The sequence below is a fragment of the Mytilus galloprovincialis genome, chromosome 12 (genome assembly GCF_965363235.1).
Source record: "Mytilus galloprovincialis chromosome 12, xbMytGall1.hap1.1, whole genome shotgun sequence".
Taxonomy (NCBI): Eukaryota; Metazoa; Mollusca; class Bivalvia; order Mytilida; family Mytilidae; genus Mytilus; species Mytilus galloprovincialis.
The window spans coordinates 61,795,578-61,820,652 of NC_134849.1; the positions used below are offsets into that span (position 1 = coordinate 61,795,578).

The 25,075-nt window shown below is 33.6% G+C and overlaps 2 protein-coding genes across 2 annotated transcripts in view; both read left to right on the forward strand.

Annotated features, from left to right (window-relative positions):
- Positions 1-10,101: 10,101 nt before the first annotated feature.
- The window catches only part of LOC143054482 (uncharacterized), a 225,374-nt gene continuing 210,400 nt past the window's right edge, over positions 10,102-25,075 (forward strand). The window contains exons 1-2 of the mRNA XM_076227505.1: positions 10,102-10,193; positions 10,816-10,923. Of these exons, the coding sequence (XP_076083620.1) occupies positions 10,116-10,193; positions 10,816-10,923 (186 nt within the window). The 5' untranslated portion in view covers positions 10,102-10,115. The remainder of the gene's footprint in view (positions 10,194-10,815; positions 10,924-25,075) is intronic.
- LOC143055146 (uncharacterized) overlaps positions 24,073-25,075 on the forward strand; it is a 70,075-nt gene continuing 69,072 nt past the window's right edge. Inside the window, exons 1-2 of the mRNA XM_076228288.1 lie at positions 24,073-24,141; positions 24,568-24,639. Of these exons, the coding sequence (XP_076084403.1) occupies positions 24,073-24,141; positions 24,568-24,639 (141 nt within the window). The remainder of the gene's footprint in view (positions 24,142-24,567; positions 24,640-25,075) is intronic.

Here is a 25,075-nt window from a genome sequence, read left to right on the forward strand (position 1 = left end):
AACACTGATGTTCCACTCAGAGCTTGAGACACATCATGACACACCACTGATGTTCAACACAGAACATGAAACACATCAAGACACACCACTGATGTTCAACACAGAACATGAGACACATCAAGACACACCACTGATGTTTAACTCAGAGCTTGAGACACATCATGACACAACAATGAAACATACCTGTAATCAGTTTACAGCACTGAGAACAATACTGCATTTGAAACACCTTTAAATCTAAGCACAACACTGCATTTGAAACACCTTTAAATCTAAGCACAACACTGAATATGAAACCAACTTGCAACATAGCACATTAGTTATTGAATGTTAAAACTCAAAAGTGGACCTGACTATTCATAGTCAATAGACAAACAAATTCAACAACTAACAACACATGGCCTGGACCTGACTACTGAGAGTAAATAGACATACAGATACAACAACTAACAACACATGGACTATTCATAGTAAATAGACAAACAAATACAACAACACACAACACATTGTCTGGACCTGACTATTCATAATAAATAGACAAACAAATTCAACAACTCACAACACATGGTCTGCACCTGACTAATGAGAGTAAATAGACAAACAAATACAACAACTAACAACACATGGTCTGGACCTGACCTGACTACTCAGAGTAAATAGACAAACAAATACAACAACTAACAACACATGGTCTGCACCTTACTACTGAGAGTAAACAGACAAACAAATACAACAACTAACAACACATGGTCTGGACCTGACTACTCAGAGTAAATAGACAAACAAATACAACAACAGACAACACATGGTCTGGACCTGACTACTCAGAGTGAATAGACAAACAAATACAACAACAGACAACACATGGTCTGGACCTGACTACTCAGAGTAAGTAGACAAACAAATACAACAACTAACAACACACGGTCTGGACCTGACTACTCAGAGTAAATAGACAAACAAATACAACAATTAACAACACATGGTCTGGACCTAACTACTCAGAGTAAATAGACATACAAATGCAACAACTAACAACACATGGTCTGGACCTAACTATTCAGAGTAAATAGACATACAAATACAACAACTAACAACACATGGACTATTCATAATAAATAGACAAACAAATACAACAACACACAACACATTTTCTGGAACTGACTATTCAGAGTAAATAGACAAACAAATACAACAACTAACAACACATGGTCTGCACCTGACTACTGAGAGTAAATAGACAAACAAATATAACAACAAACAACACATGTTCTGGATCTGACTTCTCAGAGTAAATAGACATACAGATACAACAACTAACAACAAATTGTCTGGACCTGACTACTGAGAGTAAATAGACATACACATACAACAACACACAACACATGGTCTGGACCTGACTACTCAGAGTAAATAGACAAACAAACATAACAAAAAACAACACATGGTCTGGACCTGACTACTCAGAGTAAATAGACAAACAAATACAACAACACACAACACATTGTCTGGACCTTACTATTCAGAGTAAATAGACAAACAAATACAACAACAAACAACACATGGCCTGGACCTGACTACTGAGAGTAAATAGACAAACAAATTCAACAACACACAACACATGGTCTGGACCTGACTACTCAGAGTAAATAGACAAACAAATACAACAACACACAACACATTGTCTGGACCTTACTATTCAGAGTAAATAGACAAACAAATACAACAACACACAACACATGGCCTGGACATGTCTACTCAGAGTAAATAGACAAACAAATACAACAACACACAACATGTTGTCTGGACCTGACTATTCAGAGTAAATAGACAAACAAATACAACAACTAACAACACATGGTCTGGACCTGACTACTGAGAGTAAATAGACATACAGATACAACAACAGACAACACATGGTCTGGATCTGACTACTCAGAGTAAATAGACATACAGATACAACAACTAACAACACATTGTCTGGACCTGACTACTTAGAGTAAATAGACATACACATACAACAACACACAACATGGTCTGGACCTGACTACCCAGAGTAAATAGACAAACAAACATAACAACAAACAACACATGGTCTGGACCTGACTACTCAGAGTAAAAAGACAAACAAATACAACAACACACAACACATTGTCTGGACCTGACTATTCAGAGTAAATAGACAAACAAATACAACAACACACAACACATGGCCTGGACCTGATTACTCAGAGTAAATAGACAAACAAATATAACAACTAACAACACATGGTCTGGATCTGACTACTCAGAGTAAATAGACATACAGATACAACAACAGACAACACATGGTCTGGACCTGACTACTGAGAGTAAATAGACATACAGATACAACAACACACAACACATTGTCTGGACCTGACTATTCAGAGTAAATAGACAAACAAATACAACAACACACAACACATTGTCTGGACCTGACTATTCACAGTAAATAGACAAACAAATACAACAACTAACAACACATGGTCTGGATCTGACTACTCAGAGTAAATAGACATACAGATACAACAACTAACAACACATGGTCTGGACCTGACTTCTGAGAGTAAATAGACAAACAAATATAACAACACATTGTCTAGACCTGACTTCTCAGGGTAAATAGACATACAGATACAACAACTAACAACACATGGTCTGGATCTGACTACTCAGAGTAAATAGACATACAGATACAACAGGCAACACATGGTCTGGACCTGACCTGACTACTCAGAGTAAATAGACATACAAATACAACAACACACAACACATGGTCTGGACCTGGCTACTCAGAGTAAATAGACAAACAAATATAACAACACATTGTCTAGACCTGACTTCTCAGAGTAAATAGACAAACAAATACAACAACTAACAACACATGGTCTGGACCTGACTACTCAGAGTAAATAGACAAACAAATACAATAACACACAACACATGGCCTGAACCTGACTACTCAGAGTAAATAGACATACAAATATAACAACTTACAACACCTGGTCTGGACCTGACTACTCAGAATAAATAGACATACAAATATAACAACACTTAACACATGGCCTGGACCTGACTACTCAGAGTAAATAGACAAACAAATACAACAACTAACAACACATGGTCTGGACCTGACTACTGAGAGTAAATGGACAAACAAATATAACAACTTACAACACATGATCTGGACCTGACTACTCAGAGTAAATAGACAAACAAATACAACAACTAACAACACATGGTCTGGACCTGACTACTGAGAGTAAATAGACATACAGATACAACAACAGGCAACACATGGTCTGGACCTGACCTGACTACTCAGAGTAAATAGACAAACAAATACAACAACACACAACACATGGTCTGGACCTGGCTACTCAGAATAAATAGACAAAAAAATATAACAACAAACAACACATTGTCTAGACCTGACTTCTCAGAGTAAATAGACAAACAAATACAACAACTAACAACACATGGTCTGGACCTGACTACTCAGAGTAAATAGACAAACAAATATAACAGCACATAACACATGGCCTGGACCTGACTACTAAGAGTAAATAGGCAAACAAAAATAACAACTTACAACACATGGTCTGGACCTGACCTGACTACTCAGAGTAAATAGACAAACAAATACAATAACACACAACACATGGCCTGAACCTGACTACTCAGAGTAAATAGACATACAAATATAACAACTTACAACACCTGGTCTGGACCTGACTACTCAGAATAAATAGACATACAAATATAACAACACATAACACATGGCCTGGACCTGACTACTCAGAGTAAATAGACAAACAAATACAACAACTAACAACACATGGTCTGGACCTGACTACTCAGAGTAAATAGACAAACAAATATAACAACTTACAACACCTGGTCTGGACCTGACTACTCAGAGTAAATAGACATACAGATACAACAACTAACAACACATGGATTTTTCATAGTAAATAGACAAACAAATACAACAACACACAACACATTGTCTGGACCTGACTATTCAGAGTAAATAGACATACAAATATAACAACTAACAACACATGGTCTGGACCTGACCTGACTACTCAGAGTAAATAGACAAACAAATACAGCAACACACAACACATGGTCTGGACCTGACTACTCAGAGTAAATAGACAAACAAATATAACAACAAACAACACATTGTCTAAACCTGACTTCTCAGAGTAAATAGACAAACAAATACAACAACTAACAACACATGGTCTGGATCTGACTACTCAGAGTAAATAGACAAACAAATATAACAATACATAACACATGGCCTGGACCTGACTACTCAGAGTAAATAGACATACAAATATAACAACTTACAACACATGGTCTGGACCTGACCTGACTACTCAGAGTAAATAGACAAACAAATACAACAACACACAACACATTGTCTGGACCTGACTATTCAGAGTAAATAGACAAACAAATACAACAACACACAACACATGGTCTGGACCTGACTACTGAGAGTAAATAGACAAACAAATACAACAACTCACAACACATGGTCTGGACCTGACTACTCAGAGTAAATAGACAAACAAATACAACAACTCACAACACATGGTCTGGACCTGACTACTCAGAGTAAATAGACATACTAATATAACATCAGACAACACATGGTCTGGACCTGACTTCTCAGAGAAAATAGACATACAGATACAACAACTCACAACACATGGTCTGGACCTGACTACTCAGAGTAAATAGACAAACAAATACAACAACACACAACACATGGCCTGGACCTGATTACTCAGAGTAAATAGACAAACAAATACAACAACACACAACACATTGTCTGGACCTGACTACTCAGAGTAAATAGACAAACAAATACAACAACTCACAACACATTGTCTGGACCTGACTACTCAGAGTAAATAGACAAACAAATACAACAACACACAACACATTGTCTGGACCTGACTATTCAGAGTAAATAGACAAACAAATACAACAACACACAACACATGGCCTGGACCTGATTACTCAGAGTACATAGACAAACAAATATAACAACTTACAACACATGATCTGGACCTGACTACTCAGAGTAAATAGACAAACAAATACAACAACTAACAACACATGGTCTGGACCTGACTACTGAGAGTAAATAGACATACAGATACAACAACAGACAACACATGGTCTGGATCTGACTACTCAGAGTAAATAGACATACAGATACAACAACTAACAACACATGGTCTGGACCTGACTACTGAGAGTAAATAGACAAACAAATATAACAACACATTGTCTAGACCTGACTTCTCAGAGTAAATAGACATACAGATACAACAACTAACAACACATGGTCTGGATCTGACTACTCAGAGTAAATAGACATACAGATACAACAGGCAACACATGGTCTGGACCTGACCTGACTACTCAGAGTAAATAGACAAACAAATACAACAACACACAACACATGGTCTGGACCTGGCTACTCAGAGTAAATAGACAAACAAATATAACAACACATTGTCTAGACCTGACTTCTCAGAGTAAATAGACAAACAAATACAACAACTAACAACACATGGTCTGGACCTGACTACTCAGAGTAAATAGACAAACAAATACAATAACACACAACACATGGCCTGAACCTGACTACTCATAGTAAATAGACATACAAATATAACAACTTACAACACCTGGTCTGGACCTGACTACTCAGAATAAATAGACATACAAATATAACAACACATAACACATGGCCTGGACCTGACTACTCAGAGTAAATAGACAAACAAATACAACAACTAACAACACATGGTCTGGACCTGACTACTGAGAGTAAATAGACATACAGATACAACAACAGGCAACACATGGTCTGGACCTGACCTGACTACTCAGAGTAAATAGACAAACAAATACAACAACACACAACACATGGTCTGGACCTGGCTACTCAGAGTAAATAGACAAACAAATATAACAACAAACAACACATTGTCTAGACCTGACTTCTCAGAGTAAATAGACAAACAAATACAACAACTAACAACACATGGTCTGGACCTGACTACTCAGAGTAAATAGACAAACAAATATAACAACACATAACACATGGCCTGGACCTGACTACTAAGAGTAAATAGGCAAACAAATATAACAACTTACAACACATGGTCTGGACCTGACCTGATTACTCAGAGTAAATAGACAAACAAATACAATAACACACACACATGGCCTGAACCTGACTACTCAGAGTAAATAGACATACAAATATAACAACTTACAACACCTGGTCTGGACCTGACTACTCAGAATAAATAGACATACAAATATAACAACACATAACACATGGCCTGGACCTGACTACTCAGAGTAAATAGACAAACAAATACAACAACTAACAACACATGGTCTGGACCTGACTACTCAGAGTAAATAGACAAACAAATATAACAACTTACAACACCTGGTCTGGACCTGACTACTCAGAGTAAATAGACATACAGATACAACAACTAACAACACATGGATTTTTCATAGTAAATAGACAAACAAATACAACAACACACAACACATTGTCTGGACCTGACTATTCAGAGTAAATAGACATACAAATATAACAACTAACAACACATGGTCTGGACCTGACCTGACTACTCAGAGTAAATAGACAAACAAATACAGCAACACACAACACATGGTCTGGACCTGACTACTCAGAGTAAATAGACAAACAAATATAAGTACACATAACACATGGCCTGGACCTGACTACTCAGAGTAAATAGACAAAAAATATAACAACAAACAACACATTGTCTAGACCTGACTTCTCAGAGTAAATAGACAAACAAATACAACAACTAACAACACATGGTCTGGATCTGACTACTCAGAGTAAATAGACAAACAAATATAACAATACATAACACATGGCCTGGACCTGACTACTCAGAGTAAATAGACATAGAAATATAACAACTTACAACACATGGTCTGGACCTGACCTGACTACTCAGAGTAAATAGACAAACAAATACAACAATACATAACACATTGCCTGGACCTGACTACTCAGAGTAAATAGACAAACAAATACAACAATACATAACACATTGCCTGGACCTGACTACTCAGAGTAAATAGACAAACAAATACAACAACACACAACACGTTGTCTGGACCTGACTATTCAGAGTAAATAGACAAACAAATACAACAACTAACAACACATGGTCTGTACCTGACTACTGAGAGTAAATAGACATACAGATACAACAACTAACAACACATTGTCTGGACCTGACTACTCAGAGTAAATAGACATACACATACAACAACACACAACATGGTCTGGACCTGACTACTCAGAGTAAATAGACAAACAAACATAACAACAAACAACACATGGTCTGGACCTGACTACTCAGAGTAAATAGACAAACAAATACAACAACACACAACACATTGTCTGGACCTGACTATTCAGAGTAAATAGACAAACAAATACAACAACACACAACACATGGTCTGGACCTGACTACTGACAGTAAATAGACAAACAAATACAACAACTCACAACACATGGTCTGGACCTGACTACTCAGAGTAAATAGACAAACAAATACAACAACTCACAACACATGGTCTGGACCTGACTACTCAGAGTAAATAGACATACTAATATAACATCAGACAACACATGGTCTGGACCTGACTTCTCAGAGAAAATAGACATACAGATACAACAACTCACAACACATGGTCTGGACCTGACTACTCAGAGTAAATAGACAAACAAATACAACAACACACAACACATGGCCTGGACCTGATTACTCAGAGTAAATAGACAAACAAATACAACAACACACAACACATTGTCTGGACCTGACTACTCAGAGTAAATAGACAAACAAATACAACAACTCACAACACATGGTCTGGACCTGACTACTCAGAGAAAATAGACAAAAAAATACAACAACTAACAACACATGGTCTGGACCTGACTACTCATAGTAATTAGACAAACAAATATAACAACTAACAACACATGGTTTGTACCTGACTACTCCGAGCAACTTTGGTCAGATAGTGATATGTATCTTATGTAGAAACATCCTTTAAAAAGGACATATAGTCGTTAAATTCATATAAAATGTAATTCCGATTTACTCATATAATTGTTCTGAATTTGAAAATACTACCCTTTTTCATTTTTCTATGATTTTTTTTAAATTAATGATTATACTGAATCTGCACTAAATCCTGTTGTTAATTACACATGTTTAATGGACAACAAATACTTGTATGAATAATAATAATAATGATAATAATAATAATCTTTATTTAAAGAGGGTCTCATTTTCTTTATGTTGTACTACATTTTTGTAAATCAGGAAATAAAACTTTTTTCATGCTTTTTTGAGTAATTTACTATTAATGGAATTTACACTAAATCATGTTGTTAATTATACAGGTTTAATGGACAACAAATATGTGTTAGAATCATATAAAGTGGGGTCTCATTTTACTCTTATTATTATTCTGAATCAGAAAATACAACTTTTTTTCATTTTCCTTTAAAAAAAATATTTTTCTTAAGATTGATGATCATACTGAATCTACACTAAATCCTGTTGTTAATCAGACAGTTTTAATTAATGTGACTGGTCATTTTTGTTTATATTTATTACACAACATTGTCCAGTTTATCAGACAAGTTTTGATGTCAGTTGTATTATTCCAGAGAGATGGATTGACAGCATTAATGTGGGCTGCCAGTGAAGGACATGTGGAAGTGTCTCGACTACTTCTGGAGAACAGATGTAACAAAGATATCACATCAGTATGTTATCTACTAAATGTGATTACATTACTTTTAATCAACACTAAATCATGTTGTTAATTAGACAGGTTTAATGAACAAATATTTGTAATAATTATATAAAGTGGGGTCTCATTTTACTCATAGTATTGTTCTGAATTAGAAAATATAACTTTTTTCATATTTCTTTGAAAAATTTACTTTTATAAAATTTATGATTTTACTGAATCTACACTAAATCCTGTTGTTAATCAGACAGTTTTAATTAATGTGACTATTTATTTTTGTTTATATTTATTATACAACATTATCCAGTTTATCAGACAAGTTTTGATGTCAGTTGTATTATTCCAGAGAGATGGATTGACAGCATTAATGTTGGCAGCCAGGTTTGGACATGTGGAAGTGTCTCGACTACTTCTGGAGAACAAATGTAACAAAGATATCACAGATGTATGTTATCTACTCAATCTGATCACATTACTTTTAATCAACACTAAATCATGTTGTTAATTATACAGGTTTAATGAACAAATATTTGTAATAATTATATAAAGTGGGGTCTCATTTTACTCATATTATTGTTCTGAATCAGAAAATATAACTTTTTTCATATTTCTTAAAAAAAAATATTTTCTTAAAATTTATGATCAAACTGAATCTACACTAAATCCTGTTGTTAATCAGACAGTTTTAATTAATGTGACTGGTAATTTCTGTATATATTTATTACACAACATTGTTCAGTTTATCAGACAAGTTTTGATGTCAGTTGTATTATTCCAGGATGATGGATGGACAGCATTAATGTTGGCAGCCAGGTTTGGACATGTGGAAGTGTCTCGACTACTCCTGGAGAACAGATGTAACAAAGATATCACATCAGTATGTTATCTACTAAATCTAATCACATTACTTTTAATCAACACAAAATCATGTTGTTAATTAGACAGGTTTAATGAACAAATATTTGTAATAATCATATAAAGTGGGGTCTCATTTTACTCATAGTATTGTTCTGAATCAGAAAATATAACTTTTTTTCATTTTTCTTTGAAAAATTTATTTTTATAAAATTACTGATTATACTGAATCTACACTAAATCCTGTTGTTAATTAGACAGTTTTAATTAATGTGACTATTTATTTTTGTTTATATTTATTACACACCATTGTCCAGTTTATCAGACAAGTTTTGATGTCTGTTGTATTATTCCAGGAGTTTGGATACACAGCATTAATGTTGGCAGCCGAGGGAGGACATGTGGAAGTGTCTCGACTACTTCTGGAGAACAGATGTAACAAAGATATCACAGATGTATGTTATCTACTAAATCTGATCACATTACTTTTAATCAACACAAAATCATGTTGTTAATTAGACAGGTTTAATGAACAACAAATATTATTTGTTAGAATCATATAAAGTGGGGTCTCATTTTACTTGTCTCCTCGTACTAAATCAGGAAATGTAACTATTTTTCATATTTCTTTGAAAAAGTTTTTTTTTTTAAATTGATCATTATTCTGAATCATGTTAATCAGACAGATTTCATTATTATATCAACAAATACTTGCTAGAATTATATAAAGTGAGATCTCATTTATCTCTGTGCATTTCACTGAATCCCTTGATATAAATATTTTATGCATTTCTTGAAAAAAGGTTAACATGACATTTCTGATGGAAGTTCTGACATCCCACAAAAAACTTGTTGTTTATTTGTTGTTTATGTACAGTATGAATACAAGTTTGACTGGTCATTTTGTTCAGTTTTGACCACTGATTCATGTGATATACATTTTATTTTTGTTTATTACACAACATTATTCAGTTTATCAGACAAGTTTTATATCAGTTGTAGGATATGTTGTATACTATGTATATTGGTAACAAAGTAGTATCCATAATATTTACATGTTATTTGGTATAATTATAGAGAGATGGTAGAACAGCTCTACATCTGGCTGCTGAGTATGGTGGTCTACAGGTCACAAGATGTCTTGTAGAAGAAGGAGGCATCAGTCCCTTTGTTAAAACACATAAGGTAATATATAATAGTCTATGCTCAGTATTCAACTAGTAAATAATGCATCACTAAAATGATGTTTAAGATATTTTTGGTCAAATGGAATTTTTTTTCTCAAGGTTATAGTTACTCATATGTTATATGATTCTTTAAATTGAACTAAAATTATGAAATTGTTTTGCAGACTTGGATGGCTTAGTTTTTAGTATAAAACATATGAACATATATGATCATATACAAGAAATCCGTTTTTTTTCTTCAAAATCTTCAAAAATAAAATGATTTTGAAAAGGCCACATGCACATTTTAGGTAATTAGTTATAGTCTAGCCACTGAACCTATTTTTATAAACTGAAAGTCTGACCGATAATTTAAGAGAAAATGAATTTGTTTGTGCCTAAATATAGATAAAGTTATGCCAAATTTTATTGATTGTGGGTATTATTGGTATTTTTAAGTGTGTCTGTTAACTTCTGTCATATTTGCAAAGTGACAAAAGAGAAGTAATTCAATTCTTTAAAGTCAATAGCCAATATATAAGGGAGATAACAATGATACAACTTACTATCTATAGTCTATTTTATTTATTAAAACAACTGTTCTTCTAATGCATCCTTATCTGAAAGTGAAAAGATACATTTTACAGAGGTATTATTAGGTGTTGTATACACAATTCTAATGTTGATGCAATATTAAAAAAAAAAATACACCTAGTTTCTTACTGTTAATGTCATACTTTTTCAATTTTGTTTTATGAATATGATTAAATAATTGCCTTTACTGGATAATCATGATTTTTGAAAACAAGTTATCAAATAAAATATTAACCCGTGAACTGCAGACTACCATTCTTATAATCTTTCACTATTTCTTCTATCTGCATATCATAGCACTCTTTACTACTACTGGTTGATATGACATTGTTCCAATATTCAATCTGTAATATATTAAGACATAAACATGTGATGATCCATAAAGTTATGAATACTAGTACTCAGTATAGCAGAAATTAACTCTAACAAAATCATGACTGAAACAAATCTTTCAACATTAATTTATGAAAATGTTCAAGCTGATGCCCATTTTGAATTTGTTTTATACAATCCATACTGAATATATTTAGAGCTCAATTCTTTCAAAATATGATAGTTATCTCCTATAATTATGATATAAAAGTAACAACTTTAATATATAATATTCTGTTTTTCATCATCATGCCATACATGTAAAGTTTGGTACCAAATAAGTAGCTCTGGTTCTTTAGATAATTTTGCCAAATAAAAATCATTTTCAGATAAATTTTGAGAACTTTGATTTTTTTTTTTATCCAAAAATTGAAGAAAATTTTCTGCTAATTTCAGTTCACTGTATGGTTTTCCTTTGCAACTGTATAAAGATAAATATTTCTGTTCACAATTTACTGTAACCAACTCTTTTATCATGTTAAATTGTTGTTTCAAAGCTTTAATTTTTTTGAGTTTTGGTTTTGACATTTCTCTAGTTCTGTATTTATTTTATTTCTATCTCCCCAAATTCCAATATCTCTCATTTGCTCTAAAATATCTTGTTTGTGTTTACTTCTTTTTTCTAATTTCTTTTTCTGCTGTTCCTCCCTTTGTCTTATTATTGCTACATGACGTTTAAAAAGATTACTCTTTCTCTCTTTCATTGTTTTAATGTTACTCCTGTTAGATTTTCTTGCCTCAGATATAATATTTTTTTTTATCATCAGAAGATTTTTTCTCTAGCCATGCACCAGTTTTATTACCACTATACATAATTGTATTTTCTATACTATTTATATTGCAATTAGGTGCACTTTTAAATTTCGAATCAACTTTTGCCATGAGTCTTTCCAAACAAATATTATTTGGTGGACAAGATGCAGATTTTTTGATAATGTTGTTACTAGGTTCATGTCGTAATATTTGCCATTTTTCAAAAAGTCTTTAAATAAAAGTTCACATTTGCAGTGCAATACAACAACTAATTTGGCAAGTATAGCCTCTGTCTGACTGTTCAAAAGAGATTCTTCAAAGAGAGACGTAGATACAGTACTCAGCTGTGTGGATGGTCCGAAAAACAGTGACCATTTGTTAACCAAATGTTAACATTTTTTAACATTAAATATGGGTTTTCTTTACAACATTAAAGTACATCAATAAGGCGATTAAACACATTTCCCATAGATAGTGCAGTAGAACTTTCATTAGATGCTCTGTTTAAATATGGTTCAGTAATAATTTTGGATATGATGCCCAAAGCTCTGCAAATTGCCAATATTCTGTCATCTTTTAGTGCTTTCAAAATATAACAGTGTGTAAAATATAGTGTGCTTTTAGAATTTTCAAAGTACTGTACCAAATGAGAAGCTAAATAAAATGTCCCTGCTGCATTAAAAAACAAAACATTAAATCTGTTTCCTCTAAAATTCATAACAGGAATTGATTTTATCCCTTTTTCCTTCATGTAAATAGACGCACACAAGGGATCTTCTGACCCATCTTTATAAAAAAGTTTAGAAACAAATCTGAGCAGTGTCAAAGGTTTTGAATCTGAAGAACTTTTAGAATCTGACGCAGCACAAAAACCAATAATACTTTCAAATTTCATAATTTCTTTTTTGACAAATATCTGCAAACGGCAATACTAGATGAACAGCACATCTAACTTCATTGATATTGTTATCCATGCATGTACCAGTAGCACTTTTATCAGCATTTAATAATCTATTGGTTTTAATTTCAGTCATAAAGTTTGATGTTTTTTCTAAAAAGTTGGCACTCTCAGAAATATCATTTAAGATTTCTTTTGTATTCTTAACATATGTTTCAACTTTTCCATCTAAAACTTCTCATACGCCTGCAGTCAAAATTTTACCTGACTCAGTTGAATATCCAACACCATATATATGTCTCCCTTTTTTAGTAGTCGCATCTCTGTGCATAGTTAAGTTTTTTTCATTTTTAAATTCATCCTCTATATGATGCCTTGACACACTACCTAATTCATGCATCATTTTTGATGCTGTGCTAACACTTGGAAGTTCATTAATTTCATAGTTCACGAGTGTGAGAACAGTACAAATAATGGGCTGAATATGTTGTAACCCTATATTTCTACTTAGAAATTCATAGTATAAGTATACTTTTCTGATATTTTCATCATATGGCTTGCCTTTTTCACTCAATCGTACACTTAACTGTTGGTCAGTGATAGTTTCTATACCAATATTTTGATTTTCATCTGAATTTAATTCAGAATGTAAATTGTCTATTTCACTGTGAAGGTCACTGGTCAAGCCTTTTAAAGTGTTACACTGCACTCCCTTTTCAACACTTTCTACAGCATGTTCAATTTTACCTATATTTCTTTCAAATTTCAGTTTTTTAACTTGTTGTTGTAATCTGCTGATAATACAAGACTGGCGCTTAATTTTTTGGTTTATTTTGGATACATTTAGATTTCTCCATTTATTTCGCCAATTCCGTATCTGTCTTTCTAAATTTAAAATGATTCTTTCCTGGCTATTATGTTTAATATCTCCAGTAATACATGTATTAGGTAACTTTGATAGTACAAGTTTTGGTAGTTTAAATTGTCTTAAGCTATAGGTTATAAACCGTTCCCCGCCGTGGTAACCTAATGTTTTCATAAAATGTGCTACTCTTCTGGCTTTGATTTGCAAACTATATGCATTTACGGTATCAATATGCACACCAGCGACATCACATAGCGCTACATGTAGCTTTTTAACATTTCCATTTAATCTATCATATATTGCCTTCACTATTTTATTTGTTATTTTCGCCATGACAGGTCACAAATGAAAAAATATCTCAGATATTTACCACAATTCTCTGTTTTGAAGAAATAAACAATCAAGCATAAGCAAGTTATATCAAGTAAGCACAACAAAATACAAATGCAAAATAAAAGCAAAGGGTAATACAAGCAGCACAAAAAAAATATATTAGAATTAGATAATAAAAAAGCAATTGTAAATAACTAATGAAAAATGATCTCCATACCAAATTACAGCAAGATCACACTGTGTTTTCATAACAACACATCCACTATAGATTAGGAAACTTGTGTTTTGCATCAACCTAAAAAAAAAACAATACTGATCAGTACTACTAATAAATTCACTTAAATTACTAGTGCAATAAAGATTTTAAAAAATCAGGTGTATGAAAAAATTTAGTTTTACAGCTAATTTCCTAATGCTTGTAGAGAAAAACTTTGAAAGGCTTGCTTGCTCTGTTTGTATAAATTTCAATTCAAGATTTGTAAGTAACATTAACATCTTCAAACAATATATATAGGCATATTTTAACTTGTATATATTATATTTAAATTTGATTGGACATCATCCCTATTACAATAGTACAATAAACAAACAAAGCAAGCAAGACAACCAAAGTCTTGCTTTACATGCATTAGGAAATTAGCTGTAATCATAAAACAAATAGGTCAGAGACCACAATTATTTCGTAGTGCATTTCTTTTAGAACATAAATGAAAATAAAAAAAATCCCACCTGCGCTTTCTCAAAGAAACTTTTACAGTGTGTTGTACTACTTTTGGGACAAATTATATCAAAATTATAGAAAACTTCATCGCCTCTAACTCAAAATATGGACAATTTTATCTTTAGGGCGTATTGAAATCTTTTGACAGCTTCCGAAGTACTATTTTTCAACCTTTTTAACCTGGACCAAATCACTACTTTCCTTTAAAATTCTGGACCCAAATTTTTTTACAGTGTAATTTCACCCCCCTATGTGCAATTTGAGGCATTAAACATGGAGAAATAAATTTGGAAGGGTTATAAAAATTAATGGCAAGTAACCCACTGTCAACACTAGGGACTATATTTGTGAACAGCGAAAATCAAGGGATGACAATTGTGGTCTCGGACCAAATAAGTTTGAAAACATACTTGTGACACAACTTGTGCTAGATAAACTCACATATTCAAACCAGTATCACCATGATCAGACTTTATTTTAGTAAAATTAGTGCTTGGAAGGAAACAAATGTACCAATTTTTTTACCTTATTTTCTGTTATTGATACATAGATGGCACTTTGAACATTCTAATTCCAAGACTCACTTGTTCAAAATTAGTATACAATTTAAGAAAATTGACAAAATGTTTGGCCAATCAACTAGTTTCTGTAAAATTTAATACTTTAATCATGCACAATGCAATTTTGCGCCTGTCCCAAGTCAGGAGCCTCTGGCCTTTGTTAGTCTTGTATGATTTTAAATTTTAGTTTCTTGTGTATAATTCGGAGTTTAGTATGACGTCCATTATCACTGTACTATTATGCATATTTTAGGGGCCAGCTGAAGGACACCTACGGGTGCGGGAATTCTCGCTACATTGAAGACCCATTGGTTGCCTTCGGCTGTTGTTTGCTCTATGGTCGGGTGGTTGTCGCTTTGACATATTCACCATTTCCTTTCTCAATTTTATTAGTGAGTCATCACTGTCAGTATCATCAGGAGGATAGTATGGTCACCTGCGCTGTGGGTTAATCAAACTAACTGAATGTCAATGAATGTGAAGAAGAATCAGATTCCATTATTTCAACAATTTGAAAATGACCGGTGTCTATCAAATTCTGTATATATTCAATATTTACACTTGAGGACTGATTCAAAGAATCAGTTTCTGAATCAGATCTTAAAAAGTATGACTCAAATGTATTTGATTCTAGTTCCTGATATTGCCCTTCGTCTGTATGTTCAACTGTATCTGCATTAGAACTTACAAAAGAATCCATAGAAGCAAAGATATCTGGAGAATAGATAGTGTCTCCATTTACACAATTTATACTTCCATGGACAACATTACAAATTTCACACAAACACCCTGGAGACAGATTACTGACTGATTCATCGATTTCAGAATCAGTTTCTATTCCAAAATATTCATTATATACACAGCGATATAAAAGTGCTGCACTTCCATTATATAGTGAAATATATCCTTCTTCAGGAACAGGAGTCTGAAAGTAAGGGTATGCTCAAAATGCACATCTAGCCATTTTTCTGAAATTTAAGTATTTCTATTTAGTTTTTTTTTAATTTAAATTTTTTTACATCTTGTATGCATTTTTATTTTTAGTTGGTTGCTGCATATTCCTGGGAGGGAATAAGTATTATATTGGGTTTTTTTTGTGTTTTTTTTAAAATGTGAAGATGATTTGAAGTGTTGGCATATGAACAAGGGAAGTAATCCTTATAATATTAAATAATTATCTCCCCTATTAATGTTTTGTATCACAAGTATATTAAATCAAATCAAATCAAAGTTTCATTCATTGTCGATACATAGTAAACAAAGTAACACAAGGTCTAGTGAGCTTTTTAAATTAATTCTCCCATTGTTTATTATTCTTTTATGCTTTATATACTTAATGATTTTGTTGTCACACAAAACAACATTGTCATCATTACTTTTAACTCATACAGTCAAGACTGCATGAATAGTTAGTGAAGAATTTCTATTTAAATATAAATATGAGTATTTCAGTGTTAAAGATTCTTCATTACTTCATAATTATTAATTGTTATATGAATAAAAGGAGATGTGGTATGTACATCAATATATAAGACAACAAATCAATGGCATACTCATAGACACATACACCATTCAGTTAGTGCGACTGTTATTAGAAAGTATCAAAATAGTATAAACAATACATTGAAATACCTTTATCCTTTTTAGCTCACCTGACCTGAAAGGTCAAGTGAGCTTTTCTCATCACTTGGGGTCCCTCGTCTGTCGTCCGGCGTCCGGCGTCCTGCGTCCGTAAACTTTTACAAAAATCTTCTCTGAAACTACTGGGCCAAATTTAACCAAACTTGGCCACAATCATCCTTGGGGTATCTAGTTTAAAAAATTTGTCCGATGACCTGGCCATCAAACCAAGATGGCCGCCATGGCTAAAAATAGAACACAGGGGTAAAATGTATATTTTGACTTATATCTTTAAAACCAAGCATTTAGAGCAAATCTGACATGGGGTAAAATTGTTGATCAGGTCAAGATCTATCTGCCCTGAAATTTTCAGACGAATCGGACAACCTGTTGTTGGGTTGCTGCCCCTGAATTGGTAATTTTAAGGAAATTTTGCAGTTTTTGGTTCTTATCTTGAATACTATTATAGATAGCGATAAACTAGTACTGTGAACAGCAATAATGTTCAGCAAAATAAGACCTACAAATAAGTCAACATGACCAAAATTGTCAGTCAACCCCTTAAGGAGTTATTGCCCTTTATAGTCAATTTATACAACTTTTCGTCATTTTTTATAACTTGTACAAAAATTTTCTTCTCTGAAACTACTGGGCCAAATTCAAACCTACTTGGCCACAATCATAATTGTGGTATATAGTTTAAAAAATGTGTCCGATGACCTCACCTAACAAACAAAATGGCCGACATGGCTAAAATTAGAACATAGTGGTAAAATGCAGTTTTTGCTTTATATCTTTGAAACTAGAATATTTAGGGCAAATCTTTAAAGATTTAAATGTCCATCGGAATAAGATCTATCCCCTCACAAATTTTCAGATGAATCCTACAACCCGTTGTTGGGTTGCTGCCCTAAAATTGGTAATTTTAAGGAAATTTTGCAGTTTTTGGTTATTATCTTGAATATTATTAGCTTACCTGGTCCGAAGGGCCAAGTGAGCTTTTCCCATCACTTTGCGTCCGGCGTCCGGCGTCGTCAATCGTCGTCCTGCGTCCGTCGTCGTTAATTTTTACAAAAATCTTCTCCTCTGAAACTACTGGGCCAAATTAATCCAAACTTGGCCACAATCATCATTGGGGTATCTTGTTTAAAAAATGTGTGGCTTGACCCGGCCAACCAATCAAGATGGCCGCCATGGCTAAAAATAGACCATAGGGGTAAAATGCAGTTTTTGGCTTCTAACTCAAAAACCAAAGCATTTAAAGCAAACCTGACATGGAGTAAAATTGTTTATCAGGTCAAGATCTATCTGCCCTGAAATTGTCAGATGAATCAGACAACCCGTTGTTGGGTTGCTGCCCCTGAATTGGTAATTTTAAGGAAATTTTGCTGTTTTGGTTATTATCTTGAATATTATTAAAGATAGAGATAAACTGTACACTGCAATAATGTTCAGCAAAGTAAGATTTACAAATAAGTCAGCATGACTGAAATGGTCAGTTGACCCCTTTAGGAGTTATTGCCCTTTATAGTCAATTTTTAACCATTTTTCGTAAATCTTAGTAATCTTTTACAAAAATCTTCTCCTCTGAAACTACAGGGCAAAATTAATCCAAACTTGGCCACAGTCATCTTTGGGGTATCTAGTTTAAAAAATGTGTGGCCTGACCCGGCCAACAAACCAAGATGGCCGCCATGGCTAAAAATAGAACATAGGGGTAAAATGCAGTTTTTGGCTTTTAACTCAAAAACCAAAGCATTTAGTGCAAATCTGACATGGAGTAAAATTGTCTATCAGGTCAAGATCTATTTGCCCTGAAATTTTCAGATGAATCGAACAACCCGTTGTTGGGTTGCTGCCCCTGAATTGGTAATTTTGAGGAAATTTTGCTGTTTTTGGTTATTATCTTGAATATTATTATAGATAGAGGTAAACTGTAAACAGCAATAATGTTCAGCAAAGTAAGATCTACAAATAAGTCAACATGACCAAAATGGTCAGTTGACCCGTTTAGGAGTTATTGCCCTTTATAGTCAATTTTTAACCATTTTTCGTTAATTAAAGTAATCTTTTACAAAAATCTTCTCCTCTGAAACTACTGGGCCAAATTAATCCAAACTTGGCCACAATCATCTTTGGGGTATCTAGTTTAAAAAATGTGTGGCATGAATTGGTCAACCAACCAAGATGGCCGCCACGGCTAAAAATAGAACAAAGGGGTAAAATGCAGTTTTTGGCTTATAACTCAAAAACCAAAGCATTTTGAGGAAATCTGACATGGGATAAAAATGTTTATCAGGTCAAGATCTATCTGCCCTGAAATTTTCAGATGAATCGGTCAATCGGTTGTTTGGTTGCTGCCCCTGAATTGGTAATTTTGAGGAAATTTTGCTGTTTTTGGTTATTATCTTGAATATTATTATAGATAGAGATATTGTTATTCTTTTACTTTTCTACATTGGCTAGAGGTATAGGGGGAGGGTTGAGATCTCATAAACATGTTTAACCCCGCCGCAATTTTGCGCCTGTCCCAAGTCAGGAGCCTCTGGCCTTTGTTAGTCGTATGATTTTAATTTTTAGTTTCTTGTGTATAATTCGGAGTTTAGTATGACGTCCATTATCACTGTACTATTATGCATATTTTAGGGGCCAGCTGAAGGACACCTACGGGTGCGGGAATTCTCGCTACATTGAAGACCCATTGGTTGCCTTCGGCTGTTGTTTGCTCTATGGTCGGGTGGTTGTCGCTTTAACATATTCACCATTTCCTTTCTCAATTTTATAAACTGTAAACAGCAATAATGTTCAGCAAAGTAAGATCTACAAATAAGTCAACATGACCAAAATGGTCAGTTGACCCGTTTAGGAGTTATTGCCCTTTATAGTCAATTTTTAACCATTTTTCGTTAATTAAAGTAATCTTTTACAAAAATCTTCTCCTCTGAAACTACTGGGCCAAATTAATCCAAACTTGGCCACAATCATCTTTGGGGTATCTAGTTTAAAAAATGTGTGGCATGAATTGGTCAACCCACCAAGATGGCCGCCACGGCTAAAAATAGAACAAAGGGGTAAAATGCAGTTTTTGGCTTATAACTCAAAAACCAAAGCATTTTGAGGAAATCTGACATGGGATAAAAATGTTTATCAGGTCAAGATCTATCTGCCCTGAAATTTTCAGATGAATCGGTCAATCGGTTGTTGGGTTGCTGCCCCTGAGTTGGTAATTTTGAGGAAATTTTGTTGTTTTTGGTTATTATCTTGAATATTATTATAGATAGAGATAAATTGTAAACAGCAATAATGTTCAGCAAAGTAAGATCTACAAATAAGTCAACATGACCAAAATGGTCAGTTGACCCGTTTAGGAGTCATTGCCCTTTATAGTCAATTTTTAACCATTTTTCGTTAATTAAAGTAATCTTTTACAAAAATCTTCTCCTCTGAAACTACTGGGCCAAATTAATCCAAACTTGGCCACAATCATCTTTGGGGTATCTAGTTTAAAAAATGTGTGGCATGACCTGGTCAACCAACCAAGATGGCCGCCACCGCTAAAAATAGAACATAGGGGTAAAATGCAGTTTTTGGCTTATAACTCAAAAACCAAAGCATTTTGAGGAAATCTGACATGGAATAAAAATGTTTATCAGGTCAAGATCTATCTGCCCTGAAATTTTCAGATGAATCGGTCAATCGGTTGTTGGGTTGCTGCCCCTGAGTTGGTAATTTTGAGGAAATTTTGTTGTTTTTGGTTATTATCTTGAATATTATTATAGATAGAGATAAATTGTAAACAGCAATAATGTTCAGCAAAGTAAGATCTACAAATAAGTCAACATGACCAAAATGGTCAGTTGACCCCTTAAGGAGTTATTGCCCTTTATAGTCAATTTTTAACAATTTTCATTAATTTGGTAAATTTATGTAAATTTTTACCAAATATAGTTCTCTGTTACTAATGGGCAAAGTTCATTATAGATATAATTGTAAGAAGCAAAATTGTTCAGTAAAGAAAGAACTTCAAACACATCACCATCACCAAAATACAATTTTGTCATGAATCCATTTGTGTCCTTTGTTTAATATGCACATAGACCAAGGTGAGCGACACAGGCTCTTTAGAGCCTCTAGTTTAATATTCACATAGACCAAGGTGAGCGACACAGGCTCTTTAGAGCCTCTAGTTATAGATAGAGATAAACTGTAAACAGCAATAATGTTCAGCAAAGTAAGATCTACAAATACGTCTACATGACCAAAATTGTCAGAGAACCCCTTAAGGAGTTATTGTCCTTTATAGTCAATATTGAACAACTTTTTGTCATTTTTGTAACTTGTACAAAAATCTTCTTTTCTAAAACTATTGGCAAAATTTAACCAAACTTGGCCACAATCATTACTAGGGTATCTAATTTAAAAAAAATTGTCTAATGACCCCGCCTACCAACAAAGATGGCTGAAATCAGTAAATACAGTAACAGGTGAGCGACACAGGCTCTTCACAGCCTCTAGATTAGCTCACCTGGCCCGAAGGGCCAAGTGAGCTTTTCTCATCACTTTGCGTCCGTCGTCCGTCGTCGTCCAGCGTCGTCTGTTAACTTTTACAAAAATCTTCTCCTCAGAAACTACTTAGTCAAATTTAACCAAACTTGGCCACAATCATCATTGGGGTATCTAGTTTATAAATGTGTCCGGTGACCCAGCCAACCAACCAAGATGGCCACCATGGCTAAAAATAGAACATAGGGGTAAACTGTAGATTTTGGCTTATATCTCTGAAACCAAAGCATTTAGAGAAAATCAGACATGAGGTAAAATTGCTTATCAGGTGAAGATCTATCTGCTCTACAATTTTCAGATGAATTGGACAACCTGTTTTTCGGTTGCTGCCCCTGAATTGGTAATTCTAAGGAAATTTTCCTGTTTTGGGTTATTATCTTGAATATTATTATAGATAGAGATATACTGTAAACAGCAATAATGTTCAGCAAAGTAAGATTTACAAATAAGTCAACAAGACCGAAATGGTAATTTGACACCTTTAGGAGTTATTGCCCTTTATAGTAAATTTTTAACCAGATTTTCGTAAATCTTAGTAATCTTTTACAAAAATCTTCTCCTCTGAAACTACTGGGCCAAATTAATCCAAACTTGGCCACAATCATCTTTGGGGTATCTAGTTTAAAAAATGTATGGTGACTTGGCCATCCAACCATTATGGCCACCATGGCTAAAAATAGAACATAGGGGTAAAATGCAGTTTTTGGCTTATAACTAAAAAAAACAAAGCACTAAGAGCAAATCTGACATGAAGTAAAATTGTTTATCAGGTGAAGATCTATCTGCCCTGAAATTTTCAGATCAATCGGACAACCTGTTGTTGGGTTTCTAACCCTGAATTGGTAATTTTAAGGAAATTTTGCTGTTTTGGGTTACTATCTTGAATAATATCATAGATAGAGATAAAATGTAAACAGCAATAATGTTCAGCAAAGTAAGATTAACAAATAAGTCAACATGACCGAAATGGTCAGTTGACCCCTTTAGGAGTTGTTGCCCTTTATAGTCTATTTTTAACCATTTTTTGTAAGTCTTAGTAATCTTTTACAAAAATCTTCTCCTCTGAAATTACTGGTCCAAAATAATCCAAAATTGGACACAATCATCTTTGGGGTATCTAGTTTAAAAAATGTGTCCGGTGACTTGGCTATCCAACCAAGATGGCCGCCACGTCTAAAAATAGAACATAGGGGTAAAATGCAGTTTTTGGCTTATAACTCAAAAACCAAAGCATTTAGAGGTTAAACTGTTTATCAGGTCAAGATCTATCTGCCCTGGAATTTTCAGATGAATCGGACAACCCGTTGTTGAGTTGCTGCCCCTGAATTGGTAATTTTAAGGAAATTTTGGAATTTGTTGTTATTATCTTGAATATTATTATAGATAGAGATAAACTGTAAACAGCAATAATTTACAGCAAAGTAAGACCTAAAAATAAGTCAACATGACCAAAATGGTCAATTGACCCCCTAAGGAGTTATTGTCCTTTATAGACAATTTTAAACAATTTTCATAAAATTTGTAAATTTTTACTAACATTTTCCACTGAAACTACTGGGCCAAGTTCATTATAGATAGAGATAATTGTAAGCAGTAAGAATGTTCAGTACAAACACATCACCATCACCAAAACACAATTTTGTCATGAATACATCTGCGTCCTTTGTTTAATATTCACAAAGACCAAGGTGAGCGACACAGGCTCTTTAGAGCCTCTAGTTTAATTATGGTGGTCAAACAATATTTGAATACAGAAATAAACACTACTAGACAACATTTCTATGGCTCCAATAAGGGGAAAATACAAATGTATTTATTTCCTTATTTGTACGATATCACTAAAAACTATAAAATGCTGTAAAATAAATTATTCTAATTAACAGATAAAGATGGGGTATATAGATTATAATATCATAAATGGAAGAAAAAACCTCCGGAATGGAAATAAATCAGCAAAAGTTAGAGTATAGAGAATTATGGGGTGTTTATATGTAAAGAACTGGGGATAATGTTTCCTTAATAAATAGTTAAAAATCGAGAACCCCAAAATCCTAATTATGTAGACATAAGTATGCATTTACCAATCTTCCAACTGCAAAGAAAATTATGAAGATCAAATGGTGACAGATGGAGCTTTTATTCATATGCTTTAAAAAACGAAGTTAAAAGCCTATTACAAGTCTTCAGAAAATATTGAAAAATAATCTTAATGTTTTCTCGTGACTTTTATTTAATGAATAAAAATGATATCGTTAGCCTCTGTGAAAAATAAAATAAAACACCACTCAGCTGTTTCTAGTCTTACTTATTGTATGATACATGTTACAAAAGTCTTCATTGTAATAATCAGATGAAAGCAATATAAAGATGTGTATGTATTTCAGGGTAATACTCCATATGATTTAGCAGCATCAATGAAACAGGGGCAGTATAAAGAAGTGATGGAATACTTAAAGGTACATATACTTTTGATTTACATATGCTAACACTTAAAATAAATCTGGTACTAAACACAGTTTGTTAGGTAGATGATACCGGCCCTTACTAGTAGTGGTACTAAGCACTATTTGTTAGGTAGATGATACAGTTACTAGTAGTGGTACTAAACACTATTTGTTAGATAGATGATACCCTTACCAGTAGTGGTACTAAACAATGTCTGTTAGGTAGATGATACCATTACCAGCAGGGGTACCAAATACAGTCTGTTAGGTAGATGATACCCTTACAAGCAGTTGTACTAAACACTGTCTGTTAGGTACATGATACTCTTACCAGTAGTGGTACTAAGCACTGTCTGTTAGGTATATGATACTCTTACCAGTAGTGGTACTAAACACTATCTGTTAGGTAGATGATACCATTACCAGCAGTAGTACTAAACACTGTATG